The sequence below is a fragment of the Haliotis rufescens genome, unplaced genomic scaffold, assembly GCF_023055435.1.
Source record: "Haliotis rufescens isolate VD_foot unplaced genomic scaffold, xgHalRufe1.0.p SCAF_22, whole genome shotgun sequence".
NCBI classification, from domain to species: Eukaryota; Metazoa; Mollusca; class Gastropoda; order Lepetellida; family Haliotidae; genus Haliotis; species Haliotis rufescens.
In genome coordinates, this window is record NW_025963913.1 from 6213783 (window position 1) to 6228338 (window position 14556).

Below are 14556 nucleotides of genomic sequence, written 5' to 3' on the forward strand. Positions count from 1 at the left end.
TTTAATGTTATGGATAAAATAAGTGAAGCCCAAGCTGGATTTAGAAAAAGATTATACAACTATTGATAATATGTTTATACAACAAACAATCGTACAAAAGTATCTAAGTACAAAAGGTGGAAAGTTCTATGCTCTATTCGTTGACTTTGCAAAGGCATTTGACTCTGTACCACGACATAAGTTATGGTCACTTCTGTATTCCCATGGTCTTAGTGGTAAAATTAGCAAACTTCTATGTAATATTTATGAAAATGTAAAAGTATGTGTCAGAAATAACCGAGAACTGACGGAAATGTTTGATAGTGAACTTGGAGTGAGACAAGGTTGCATACTAAGTCCTTTATTGTTCTCATTTTTTATAAATGAATTAGCAACACAAATTCAAGATAAGTGTACAAATGGAATTCAACTACATCCTGACATGACACAATTATTTTTACAATTATTTGCGGACGATACTACCTCTTTCTACAAGTATTTAGGTGTATGCTTTACAAATCATCTTAGTCGGTCTATGCATGCAAAGCAAGCACCGATGCTAGCTCAAAAGGTATTAATTGGTGTGTTAAAACAAATCTTTACTCTTGTAAATATTACTTACAAGTCGTCCTCCAAGATATTTGATTTAAAGATAAGTCCGATATTACTATATTGAACAGAGACATGGGGACTCAGTAAGCTTGAACAAATAGAAAAAATACATTTATATGCCTGTAAGAAATTCCTTGGTGTTAAGGTTAATACACCAAGTGTTATGGTATATGGTGATTGTGGCAGATTTCCAATCTATATATATTCATATCTAAATGTTATCAAATATTGGTTAAGATTATTGAATTTGCCATCTTATAGGTTCCCCCAAAAATGTTATACTCTTTGATAAAAATGGAAAACGAAATTGGGTAACAGACGGAAGAGACTTGCTGTTTTCTGTTGGTTATGGCTATGTATGGTGTGAACAAAATCTACAATGTCATTCTTATTTCATTAGATCATTAACACAAAGACTAAGAGATATATATTTACAAAATTGGTCTCAACCTGTATCTGAATCAAACAAATGTATTTATTACAAAGTGGTAAAAAATGATTTATATCCCGAACAGTATTTATCTTGTTTAAATGTAAAAAAAATCCGAGTTTCCCCAGCAAGATTTCGATGTTGTTCACACGATGTATTTATTGAAACTGGACGTTACACGGGTATTAAAAGAGAAGATTTGTCAATTGTGCGCCATAATTGACATTGAAGATGAATACCACTTCCTTCGTCTATGCCCATTTTATGCAACATTAAGGGCTAAGTATATACCTGAATATTACCATGTCAATCCCAATATCTTTAAATTCACTCTGTTAAACAACTCTAAGTACTTACTTTTAAGTCATTAAAACCAACGACAATGCATTGTGAAATTCTGATAATGCAATGTCCTCATCACATAAATACACCGGACATCGTGAACACTGAACAACATTAAAAACAAACTGGACACAATCTCTGTTTACAATTTCTCTTTATTTCAAACAAATGGACATGGATGGAAACTACGGTATCAAGTACCAACGCTTCCGTTAGCTGTCTGAAAACATGGTAGTATATTTCTGCTGCGGATGTTTTTTGACGGAAGTGGTTTCAACACGGATGTATTCTTCTGATAAATAAAACTGTTTAACACTGTGAGTTTCTACAGAGTTGCGTCCCTTAATGGTGCCGGAACCCAATGATCGTGGGTTCGAATCTCAGATCTTTTGTTGTTTGCAAAAGGATTTCTAATTACTTTCCTCTTTAAATTGATGTTCATTTCTACTGGTGATTCAAAGAAACCAACATTATTTCGATGTATTTTTTGTAAGGCACAACGATTGGTAGTCAGGCTATAAAGAATTGTGTAAAGTACAGGTTAACCCAATTAAACACCAGAACACATTAAATATAAGATAAAGACGGTTTGAGTTTCGTGTTTCTAAAAGAACACAAAATAATTGATAAATACATTAACATGATCACAGTTACGTTTTCCCAGTGTATGCAAACATAGCGTAGACAATTTCTCATGTGCAACCGTGTGTAACCCCGATATGTTGTATGTACGTTATTGCAAACGCAATCTCTACATCAGGACGTTTCATTGAGACTTGCATCGAGTATAACTGCCTTGCTGGGTTAGCTGATCAGACGCTGTATATGTTGTATCTGGTGGTTTGCATCGCTCACGTCGTCATCGAGTAAATGTTCGTTCCTGTGAAAGGGAGAACATGAGTTTCAGAAAGGAGAATGTTGAAGATGCTTAAAGGGAAACAACTCTTCAAGTTTGAAAGTATTGAAATATGGATCGGCATTTTCTTCGCACATTCAAAATTTGGTTATTATGGACTATAATATCGACTGGTTTGACTTATGGTCGGCGCTATTCTCGCTGCGCTACGCGAAGCGACACCCATCGGAGGATGGAAGAATGACACTAAAGGGCACGAGATGTCCGCAGTTGGGTTGTGCCAGGATCCGCTAGTCACAGGAACAAAGTCCAGAACGAGATAAAATAAACGTAATTTTTGACCCGTTATCCTCACTCACCTGCGTGATGCTCTGCGTTTGATGACGACACCAAGGGCGATGGCAACCAGTAGGAGTACCAAGCCTGAGCCTATGAGGCCACCTATTAGATAAGGTCTTGTCTCATCGGTAATATCCGTCTTGTCTCCGACTGTGCCTGAAATGAGCAAAAAAACAATGTACTTATTGATACCAAAGGTGGATGAACGATCGTGATTCTTAATATTGTGCAAGTGTGCATAGTTTTATTTCCATACACTGTTGATCTTGGAATTAACGCGAGCGTGAATTAAATGCGAAAAATACGCGTGGTTTTTGCTCGCATTAATTAACTTCGCATTTATGTCTCCAAAATACTATCAACAATAAGACGGCCTCACTGCAAACTTAGGATAGCGGAAATGCCAACTTGAATATAAACACAAACACGATTTACTGAGCAGCAGTTGTAACAAGATTATAACAATATCATGTAAAGAATAGGAATTACACAATGGGCATCCGGTGAGTTATCACTGCTGGGGTCAAGAGTTCTACCCACTGTGAATTGTTGTTAGTTTATTGATTTTTATTGCCTTTGAACTTCACTAATGCCAGTGAACAGAGTATACATATAAAATGTGTGTTCTTTTTAATAAAACAGTGTTTATTGTTTTTAACGGAAGTGCTCTACTCAGAGCTAAAAAGGGGTGTTGTTTGCTGTTTGATTGGATTGAGGTAAGGATATGTATCATTCCACTGGGGAGGGGGGAGTCGCAGTTTTGGCTAGGGGTCAGCAGTCGTATTAATTTGGAGACGCATTAATTAATCACATCAGTATGACTACGCCATATGATGTTTTGTATCTCACAGCAACTGGGTTCATCACTGAAAGGTACATCTTTCATGTCAGTCGTAGTTTGGACAGTACCATCGACGTAACCTACCTGTTGACCTGGACGTGGATACCCTTTGGTCTGCTTTGGTTGAATCTGTGGTTACAAATTAGAGTTGCATGTATCGATGATGTTAACCGGAATCATCGAATCTCTGTTGTGAAAGTTTTATAGTCAGGATCAGCATTAGTTCTCTGTTAAAATTTATTGTCTTATTCGTTATTTTCTTAGTATTAATCCGTCAAAAAATGAAAAGCTTCTCAAACCTAGTAAATCTATTTGTGACCTACCTGGTGATGTTGCTCTAGACTGGTGATGTTGCTCTGCTTTTGGACGTGCAGTGGTTGTCTGTCGAGATTCAGTTGTAGTTGAACCTGTGGTTTAAAAGTGACATTTGGTTAGCGTACAATTTCATGCATGTGTCATATTTCATTGAAAATTATTTAAATTTTCTTCAGAAAGAAAACCTTTTACAGTAGTTGTTGAAAACAAGCTGATCAAACTCGTGTGACTTACCTGTCGACTTTGTCTTTGCTGGTGCAGTGGTTGTCTCTCGAGATTCAGTTGTAGTTGAACCTGTGGTTACGAAGTTAGATTTAGTCACAGAACGGATAATGATATTGTTGTTTTTTATCTTTATTATTCTATACGTTAAGTCAGTTTTGTCTGTGTATAAGAAAGGATACAGAAAGTAATCTCGTGTAATCTGATCAAATCTTATGCCTGTTTATGCGACCTACCTGTTGACTGTGAAATACGCATCTGTGAAGGCTCAGCTGTACTGGAACCTGCGGAGATAGAGTTACAATTAGCCTCAGAACAAGTAACAATAATGTATATATGTTATAGCTACTGTTTTCGATAAATTGCTACAGTTTGTTCTTGAAATATAACGTTCTTCAAAAGCTTTACTCACCTCGTGTTTGTGGTGATGAGGAGGTGGTAGTTACAGACACTTCATGTGTCCCAGATCCGGAACCTGTGAACAACACTGAACATGTATACATGGAACGCACACGTGAACCTTTAGTCAGAGTCGGATATGTTTTCGGATGCAGCTCAATTAATACAATACATCCTCTTTATCTCGTCTTCCAATTCTCCCTCAAACATATTTAAATGTCGGAAGACAAATAGATCCAACGCATGTTGTGAAACTACCCAATAATCCCTATTGGTTAATTATTATAAAGCATTCTAAATTAATATGTTGCTTCGAAGCATTCTTTTGGACCAATAGGTAACGATAGCTTTCACAAAAAGAGGTTTGTAAATTTGTGAGATTACAGATCATCAGGGGTGTTGAACTTCTATATATCGCAGGGTGTTTTATTTGTGCTGCTTTCTGCTGATGTTACAAGAATAAAGCAGCATTTCTAGGAGTGAACACGCACATGAGTAGCCCCAGATAAATGGACAAGTGTCCATATCTTCTCGTTATAAAGGCGCTGATTTGCATGGCGGTGTCAAATAAAACACAGCCCAGGTTAGAGCTAGTCCGCCGAGACTAACTTTCACACCATGACAACACGTTCCCGTCATAGGAGAGGGCTCAGTGATGAGCATGGGAATTACACCGAGTTTCTGTGAGACTATATTGCTCTTGGCCACTCACCTGAATAATCAGAAGAGCCCGACCCAGAGAGAAGGTCCTCATCATCAAACTGTGTGTCTTCATCTCCAACAGTCGATATAGGAAAATGTAATGCCATGCCTATATTTGGATTATTTAAAAATAATTAGTTTTATTTTGGTTATACATTTAATGTTACCTCCAGTAATAGTAATGGTAGTTGTATAGCATACCACGGAAGTTCACATACTCCTTTTCACATGGTACACGAAAATCAGGTTATGAATAGCAATTTGACACCCAGGAAAACAATCTTGTGCCTTTACGTCTTGAGACATCCCAACCATATCTAGCAATGATAGTCAGTCTATGATCGCCAACACCAAGACATATAATAATCGAAATGTAATTGTGTGTACGGATAAACAACTACAGTTCTATGGCGAAACCCTCGAGTATCAAGGGACCCTAAATTTACGTAATTTCAGAACTGACGCTGTACCATTAGACCACAGAGGCGGCCCCCCACCCATCTAACGTAGTATGACTCACCTAGATTGATGCCAACTTCTGTACGGTCCCAGAAATAGAAACCGTTGGACCCAAGACCTGAAAATAGAACGGCAATTGATAAATGCGAAATTCTCCAGAACATTAACGAAATTATGTATCCTACAACCTTCAGTATCAAAATGTAAGCCTCCAAACCAATGATTGGAAATTATATATCAAATAAAATTAAATAATATCCATCATGAGAAAAAAATCGAAAGAACGAGACAAAATCGAAATTCCAAGTTTTACAAATAAACTCGAAGTAACGAGAAAAAACTCGAAGTAACGCGAAAATAATTGAAATAACGAGAAATTTCGATTTGAAAAAAATAAAATTATGGTACCAAAGTGGCATAATTAGGCCTTCGTATGTTTGGCGGGGGCAATAAAATGAATTAAACAAGAAATGGTTCTTCGATTGGTGATGTATTTGATACGGATATCATAACTGTGTTTTCGACCTTTGCAATGTTCCGGCGAGTGTTTTCAGCCCAGTAACGTTTTGAAAACGTGTTTTTTGTCAAATCCAATTTTCAAATGTATACTTGCTTTTGACCGGCAGTTTGGTACAGATTGAAGTTGGCTACATATAAGCAAAGACGTGCGGATCCTTCATCATTTAGGAGTCCAAGCCACTTTAACTCTGTCTAAATGTTATGAGGTCCAATCTCATTAAAATGTATAAGGTCGAGAGTGAGGTCGTGAATAATATTTAAACCGTTCAATGTTTCTAATTTTTCTCTCAACCAGACTATCTGTAAAGTAGAACTGCAGACACAGTGTATTCACTCAGTAGCTAGCAGTTCCCGCAGGACGAAATAATGCCTGTCAGCTATTACTTTCTTCAGGAAAAGGAAATCCTTATGCATGAGTTGATTGGACACAGCCAATCAAATGTCTTCTGTGCAAACACGTTATGTTATGAAGGTATTATTGGCTGGTCAGTCTCTAGGAATGTTACAGCAATTGTCCAGGATATAGGTTAGATCTCACAAACATAAAGTGTGCGTGGTGAGTGATACCAGGATTTAAAAGAAAGTTACTATCATGTAGCAAGTCGCGATTTACCATCACAAATTTGACTTCGAATTGTTTTGATATTTAAGCAGAAGTATGAGGGGGGAGAAATTATGAAATGAATGTGACATATTTTCTAAAATGGCAGATCCTTCAGTTGTACACTTGGCCACAGCAACGCACAACAGATTAAATTAAAACTTATCTAGATATATCCTTGTTCATCTTAAGGGTTTTGACTGTCATACCTATGATCAGCTGAAATTTTGTTAAGAAACATGATAAAATTTACATGACTTTTCAAAGCCTAAGCGGTATGGACCCGTGAAAACCCGGGGTAGCATAGGTCTTCAGCAACCCATGTTTGTCGTAAAAGGCGACTAACGGGAACGGTCAGACTCGCTGACTTGGTTGATGCATGTCATCGATCCCAATTGCGTGGATCGATGCTCATGATGTCAATCTCTGAATTGTCTGGTCTAGACTCGATTATTTACCGACCGCCGTCATGCAGAGTGCGGCGTTAAACAACAAAAGAAACCAAACCAAAACCTAAGCAGTAGGCTTCTCGGGATGTATGGCATCTCACGGCCTGGTGTACAGGAGACAACTGTGTGGACATATCTACAACTGTTTACTCGCAAGTTATTAAATTTAAAGTAACTGTATCTCAAGAAAGGTCTGTTTGGTTTTAAATATGAACCCGTAGATTTTTAAACATCAAAGAAAACAATATAGATAAATGATAAGTTGCTCAATTTCAAAGCAAGCTTTGAAAATATCTTGTCTAATATCAGACAAGGCGATTGTAAAGAATGTATATAATATTCTGCCTAGAACTTACCCACTGACATAACAGAGCAAAACAACAGTAGCACAGCGGACTGCATGTTGGCTAGAGAAACAGAACACACTCAAATGCGGTATTCGTATTTCTTATATACATGTATAACATGAGATGACGTAGTTGGTTTCCGTGTCATCATATGTCAAGCGCCGCCCGATGCGGATATTGCTCTGACGCAAAGCTGACGAGTAATCTACTTCAATCAACTACATATCTCTTCGCCAGTTATTCCATCACTTCAAATATTATAGACGCCCACTGAATATTCAGTCAATTCATATGTCGTTGAAACGGATCAGTGAATCATTTGTCGTAGGATATTTGGTGCGCCACAATTCGCTGTGCAGAGTGGCGTCCCTTAGATGAGCCAGAAACCTATGATTGGAGGAGCAAATTCAACATAATGTTTTATGGTTTGTCAATACTAAACCTGCGGCTCTCAACAAAGTAGTAAACGTCTAAGTAAACGTCTAAGAGACCCCCCCCCCCCCCCCCCCCCCCAACACACACATCAAGATCAAGGTGACACGCCGTGATATAACTGGAATACTGTTTAAAGCTACGTTAGACCATACTCACTCTCATTCTCTAGTTAATGTTGGTGGTATGAAGCATTTCCACCAGTATCGTTTTGTGGCCTTGAACAGGACATAAATAAACATTCAAACTCGTCACCTTGATAACCGAAGTTTAATACCAAAACCAACATTATATAATTATGTTTCATGGTTAGGAATTCCAATACCCGTTTTGCGCCGCACCCAGCAATATTTCAGCTATATGGCGGCAGTCTGTAAATAATTGAGTCTGGACCAGACAATCCAGTGATTGACATCATGAGTATCGATCCACACAATTGGGATACATCATGACATGCATCAATCAAGTCAGCGAGCCTGACGACCCGATCCAGTCTGTCGCCCCTTACGACAAGTATAGTCGCCTCTTACGGCAAGCATTGGTTACTGAAGACTTCTAACCCGGATCTTCAGTGGTAAACGTCTAAAATATGCATAGATTGTGACATATTCCCTCGTGATATTTTAACACAAACTATTGACACACGAGACGCAACTGTGATACCATTCGGCACAAGTGTGTGAGTGCATGTAGATAAAAGCCACAATCAACAATAATCCTAGTATATAACGGTGGCCTGAAAATATCAAAACAGTGGTTAATATAATGAGCAACGTCCCACGCCGTCGGGGTACACTGACAAGCTATCAACCGAACCATCCGATCCATTCTCATCGCCTCGTATGATAGGCATATAGTGCTAAGGGCCTTGTTCATCCTTGAAATAAAGAAGGGAACATTGTTAGTGAGAGAATGTGGATTTACCTCGCAAAAACTTAGCCGGGCCACGGTTTCCTATATTGTGGGAATTGATGCGTCCAACCCGCAGTTATATGGCGTATTGACGTACTTGCCCATGCATGCACAACGCATGTCAACTTGGTCAACTATGTCATGCATGTGTAGGTATGTGAGTATGCTATAAGTGATTATAAGTTTATTCGCAATAGTCATGGAAAGATGAAGGAAACCTACGGACATTGATAGACATATAATTATGAATATAGGGTATGTTTTCACAACTATTCCTATCGAATTCACATATTGTCAGTTGGAATCCTGTTTCTCGATTACAATATGTGTTTCATGACATACAAAACATCGCTAGGACTCCTTGTTGATGTTTCGTTTAAAACCATATGCATTATTTTGTATCCCCAAACTTAGAATTTTTGCAAGCTTCTTCGAAAACATGTTTCTAAAGTGTTCTCTTTGCATGTAAGCAGCTGAATCTCTGCAGACGTAATTCAAAGTTAACATATTGTTTTTAGCTTAAACAAAACAAAAGCGACAATCCCTTTCCATACATTAGAATTTTCTGCTAAAAGCGGAGCCTATTGTAGTATTCCGACAATACCATGAGCATGTGTTTATGAATCACTATCAAATAGTGAATCACTGCCAAAATCAGTAAACGCGCTCTCGTGTCACCAGATTGTCTGGACCAGACTCCATTGTGCACAGGCCTACAGAGTATTGAAGTATGACTGGGCGCGGCGTTATGTTACACACCAACACATAGTTTTTATACGAATTGTGTGAATTCATGCACTATTGCATCACAAACCCGATTACCAACAGGAGCACCTGTTTGTCAAACAGTTGCTCCTGTATTGGCACCTGTCCGCCACAACCACTATGTGTTCTCACGATTTCACGAACAGATAATGTTGTTTCAGGGACATCTGCAGGTTTCAGTCGGGAATATCCCACAAACTTAAATTGATTACTTGCTAGTCGCCCACTTATTGTTCCCTTATGAGTTCCTATTCTGTGTATTCTGGTACATCTGAAGTATCAACGTTTATAGTATTAACATCAACAACAGTGGCGTCAACAGTATCTGGCTTAACCTCAACAGGAGTGTCAATATCAGGCACGATATCTGCAACATTAACATCAGCAGGAGTGTCAACAGTGGCGTCAACAACATCTGGCATGAACAGGAGCTTCACCATCAGGCACGACATTGGTAGTGTGAACATCATCAGGCACATCAAGAGTGCCGTCAACAGCATCTGGCATGCAAGAAGTCTTTATAGGTCTTCTTCGTTCGTGGCTTGAGATATGCGGTTGGGGAACTCGTCTGGTAAAGACGACTTCAGCCTACATCTTAATGGTTTCATGATATGATGTATCCATTGACCATTGGACGAAGCGTATGCCATATCTATGCCCTCAGCCTGAGTTTCAAGTCGCCGCTGCTCCTCTCCATGGATCCCTGGCCCCGAGGATGTCGAGGACGTCCATTCACCAACACATTGATCCAAGTTCGAGAATAATCTGAGCAGTAAACTCTTTTCCGTTGTCTCATTGCAGAATGTGGGGTGCTCCAATGTCCAGAAATATGAATAAAAGTTCACGAGCGACTTCAGCTACAGCCTTGGTTTTCAAAGGTCGAATAACATTGGTGAGGTATTCTTGGTAATGTAGAAGAATCGGTAGCCGCCATCATTGATGGTTAGCATGTCAATTAAGTCGACTTGACCTCTCTCGTTCAAATCCCTGGCAGATAGAGGTTTACAACCACACCTGAAGCTGTCTCCTTCCTACTACGTTTATCAACACACCGCCCACAGCGACCGATGTATGATGAAATCAAACTTCTGGAGATATTGGCATACTTGTCTAACAGTTTCTTGTGCGTCTTCTTCTCACCCCCATGGAGAGTTTCTGTGTGTGCATGTCTGATTAACTCTACTACTGTTTCCTTGGTGACCAAGTACTTGCCGTCCTTCCTCGTCACTTTGTCAACTCCATCCATGGAAACAAGGGGATACTTAGTCAAGAAGTGGTATTCCTCCCTTGGCATGGGTTGTCCAGTCTTCCCTCGCTTGAGGACGTCAATAACTTACTTTCCACATTCAGAGGACGTCAGGGCAGAACAATCAGATACGTTGTCATCTATAACAGAATGTGGGAAATGACAATGTTTTGGCCAGAACTTACACTTAACTCATTCTGTATACGTAAAACACCAAATAAACGCGCGCATTGAGATGAAAGGTGAACTTGTTTACGTTCTACATCGCAGAAGGTTCTTTCAGACATTCATTCCAAAAAGGCTTTGATTGTTCGTTGAAATGTGTTTCTTACAGGACTAAAGGACAGAAATGTGTAAATTCACCGAGTACTACCAATTACAAAATACAAAAATGCAACTTCCATTTAACCTGAGAACTTCTGCTGCATATTAACAACCGTAGAGGGAATTTCTACCTATAAGAGGAATATACCGTGTCCCCACTTAATTTTAAACCTACATTTATATCTTCGCAAATGCGAAAGAAACAGATTATTCAAATTTTGACTGCTATAAAGATGACTAAGAGTTTAACTCTCTCACACAAATACACCAATCAGCAGCCTGAATCATCCCTTTACAAACCGTGACGGGTCACATCAATAAGTGTTGGCTTTTATACATATACTACACTGTACCTGACCGGTGCTTTTTCTATCCATAATAATTAATCGCTACTTTGTTTGTCCATAATAATTGACCGTTACTTTGTCTGTCCATAATAATTGACATGCCTTCATCGGAATTATTATTGTATATCTAAAAAAGAAAATACTATCAATGTGTAAGCTTATACCTTCTTCGTGGGTATACTTTACGGGGTTTTTTAAACAGTGTCGGTCTCTCGATTTCTCTTAACCAAAACATGTAGCCAATGTTACCTGTAAATTCCGTTGTTTTTATTATTAAAGTTATAGTACTAGGGATATCTGAAAAACTCTAAGCCGAACACATGGACTGCGTTGATAGAGTTGGCTGTTAATTATTTATCAACATCATCCCTTACGAGATTCACACACTTTAGCTAGCGATACTGGAGTGCACAAGTACCATGTATTTTATCAACATTTCAACTGAAGCAGTGGCAGTGGAAGGTCTTGATCTTGAGTCATCTTCGAGCCTCCGCCTCTCCCTCTTGAACTCCACTGTCCACCCCTCTTGACAGCGACAGAGAAAGGAGCACCACCCGCTACAGTGACACTACACAGTGATGTTGTCAACATGGATGGTTGTTGAAGTTAGAGCTTTCAGTTGGAGATACTTGATGACGATGGGGTAGCCAATTTTGTCCATTTTAATCAACAGATAATACCTACTCACTCCACTGCCTGCAGAAATATGCTGCCTGGTTGTGTGTGGTTGTCTCTAAAGCAGCCTGTAAGTGACAATATTACCCATCAGGGTAGAATGGTCGTGTGAAATAACTTTCCAATATTGGCACATGTGCATTACAGCGATTCTCGGTGCTGATTTGACAACTGAAACCATATGACGCGACAATGCTCCATTGTTGAGACAAAATACGTTTGATTACATTACTTCAGCGAAGTTTCTCTAAAAAATGTCCATGAGTGATGTATAGAATAACCCACTCGAAACTCGGAATTACGAATTATTTGTCTTCGTGAATGAGTGCTGTAAGTCCTCGCCAAAGGCTTCGGATGAACACCATTCATTCCCATGGGACAGTTAGTCCGTATTTCGGTTATTCTACATCTCCTAGTGATGTACGTCCTACATGCAGACTGCTGGGGGTGTTAACGTCCTTTACCACTGTGGTCAAACCACTGCGCACAGTACAGTACTGACAGATCAACAATTATTTTTTTTATTCTAAAAGTAATTTTGCCCCAATATATGGAGAGGGTTGATTGGTCGAGTTAACCATTCAAACTTTATTGCAATGTTCAATATGATTTAAAAAATGATTTCTTCAATATGCACTGTTGTCATATTTTACTTTCCTTTATAAACAATCGCTATCACATCGCAGCAACACGATGTGCTCTCCAGTAATATTATTAGTACGTAAAAAGAAACTATGTAAATGATATTTAAAGATTGTAGCTACCCTATCTGTGTTAACTACTTTACTCAAAAAAAAGGTTGCGAGTTTTTAACCAGTTCCACTTGTTAGCATGAGTTGTTAGTGGTATAAGCAGCTCGCTGCCCTCATTATGCGGATGTGTGTCAATACATTTCACCAGATGCACGGATTACCACTTATGATAAAACCACTATCCTGTTGATTGTCATGAAAGTGTTTGCTCATTTCCTTGCCAGCACATACTTGTAGATTTATGTGATAACATGTAGATGATGAACCGTGAGAAAATTTAGATTATGGAACTGTAAGACAGATTGTAATTTATTATGGTAAAATGGGAGATAAATTGTAAATAATGTTAGTGAACCGTTAGACATTGTTGTTTATGATGGTGAACTATCCGCCAGATTGTAGGTTATGATGGTGAACCGTTAGACCGATTGTAGGTTATGATGTAGAACCGTCAGACAAATGTGAAGATTACGTTCGTGAACCATGAGACAGATTGTAAGTTATGATGGTGCACTGTTAGACCGATTGTAGAGTATGATTGTGAATCGTCAGACAGAATGTAGTTTATGATGGTAAACAGTGAGACACTTTGTAGATTATGTTTGTGAACCGTTTATCAGATTGAAGGTTATGATAGTGAACCGTCAAACAAATTGTAGATTATGTTGGTGAACCGTTTATCAGATTGTAGGTTATGATCGTGAACCGAAAGCCAGATAGTAGTTTATGTTAGTGAACCGTAAGACAGGTTGTAGGTTATGATGGTGAACTGTGAGACAAGTTGTAGGTTATGATGGTGAACTGTGAGACAGGTTGTAGGTTATGTTAGTGAACCGTAAGACAGGTTGTAGGTTATGATGGTGAACTGTGAGACAAGTTGTAGGTTATGATGGTGAACTGTGAGACAGGTTGTAGGTTATGATGGTGAACTGTGAGACAAGTTGTAGGTTATGTTAGTGAACCGTAAGACAGGTTGTAGGTTATGATGGTGAACTGTGAGACAAGTTGTAGGTTATGATGGTGAACTGTGAGACAGGTTGTAGGTTATGATGGTGAACTGTGAGACAAGTTGTAGGTTATGATGGTGAACTGTGAGACAAGTTGTAGGTTATGATGGTGAACTGTGAGACAGGTTGTAGGTTATGATGGTGAACTGTGAGACAGGTTGTAGGTTATGATGGTGAACTGTGAGACAAGTTGTAGGTTATGATGTTGAACCGTGAGACAGGTTGTAGGTTATGATGGTGAACTGTGAGACAGGTTGAAGGTTATGATGGTGAACTGTGAGACAGGTTGTAGGTTATGATGGTGAACTGTGAGACAAGTTGTAGGTTATGATGGTGAACTGTGAGACAGGTTGTAGGTTATGATGGAACCGTGAGACAGGTTGTTGGTTATGATGGTGAACTGTGAGACAGGTTGTAGGTTATGATGGTGAACTGTGAGACAGGTTGTAGGTTATGATGGTGAACAGTGAGACAGGTTGTTGGTTATGATGGTGAACTGTGAGACAGGTTGTAGGTTATGATGGTGAACTGTGAGGCAGATTGTAGAAGTTTTTTGGTGAACCATGAGAAAGAACGGGACCACAAAGTGAGTTCTCTATAGCCATAATTTCGTTATAAGCGTGTTCGTTATATCCATCAATTGTATATGATAAGATACACAGCAAATGGTCGGGACCAAAAGTT

At 38.9% G+C, this 14556-nt stretch overlaps 1 protein-coding gene across 3 annotated transcripts; it reads right to left on the minus strand.

The window, feature by feature from the left end:
* Positions 1-1500: 1500 nt before the first annotated feature.
* Positions 1501-7508, minus strand: LOC124118199 (A-agglutinin anchorage subunit-like). Of its 3 annotated transcripts, none has more exons than XM_046480316.2 (10): positions 7422-7508; positions 5558-5614; positions 5048-5110; positions 4349-4411; positions 4173-4220; positions 3949-4008; positions 3723-3806; positions 3484-3528; positions 2579-2714; positions 1501-2243 (listed from the first exon to the last, which is right to left on the minus strand). In XM_046480316.2, exons 1-10 carry the CDS (start codon positions 7465-7467, stop codon positions 2168-2170), a joined length of 678 nt encoding a protein of 225 aa, XP_046336272.1. In that variant the 5' UTR covers positions 7468-7508; the 3' UTR covers positions 1501-2167. The 3 variants fall into 3 exon arrangements, with proteins under 3 accessions (XP_046336272.1, XP_046336271.1, XP_048257425.1); XM_046480315.2 differs by having other exon boundaries at positions 5048-5146; XM_048401468.1 differs by lacking the exons at positions 4173-4220; positions 4349-4411 and having other exon boundaries at positions 5048-5146.
* Between the last annotated feature and the right edge of the window lie 7048 nt (positions 7509-14556).

Coding starts and splice junctions, on each gene's coding strand:
- LOC124118199 (XM_046480315.2), bottom strand. CDS start 7,467: ATGCAGTCCGCTGTGCTACTGTTGTTTTGCTCTGTTATGTCAGTGG. Junction 5,615..7,421: donor TTGCTCTGTTATGTCAGTGG/GTAAGTTCTAGG, acceptor TTCTATTTTCAG/GTCTTGGGTCCAACGGTTTC. Junction 4,221..4,348: donor CTCATCACCACAAACACGAG/GTGAGTAAAGCT, acceptor CTATCTCCGCAG/GTTCCAGTACAGCTGAGCCT.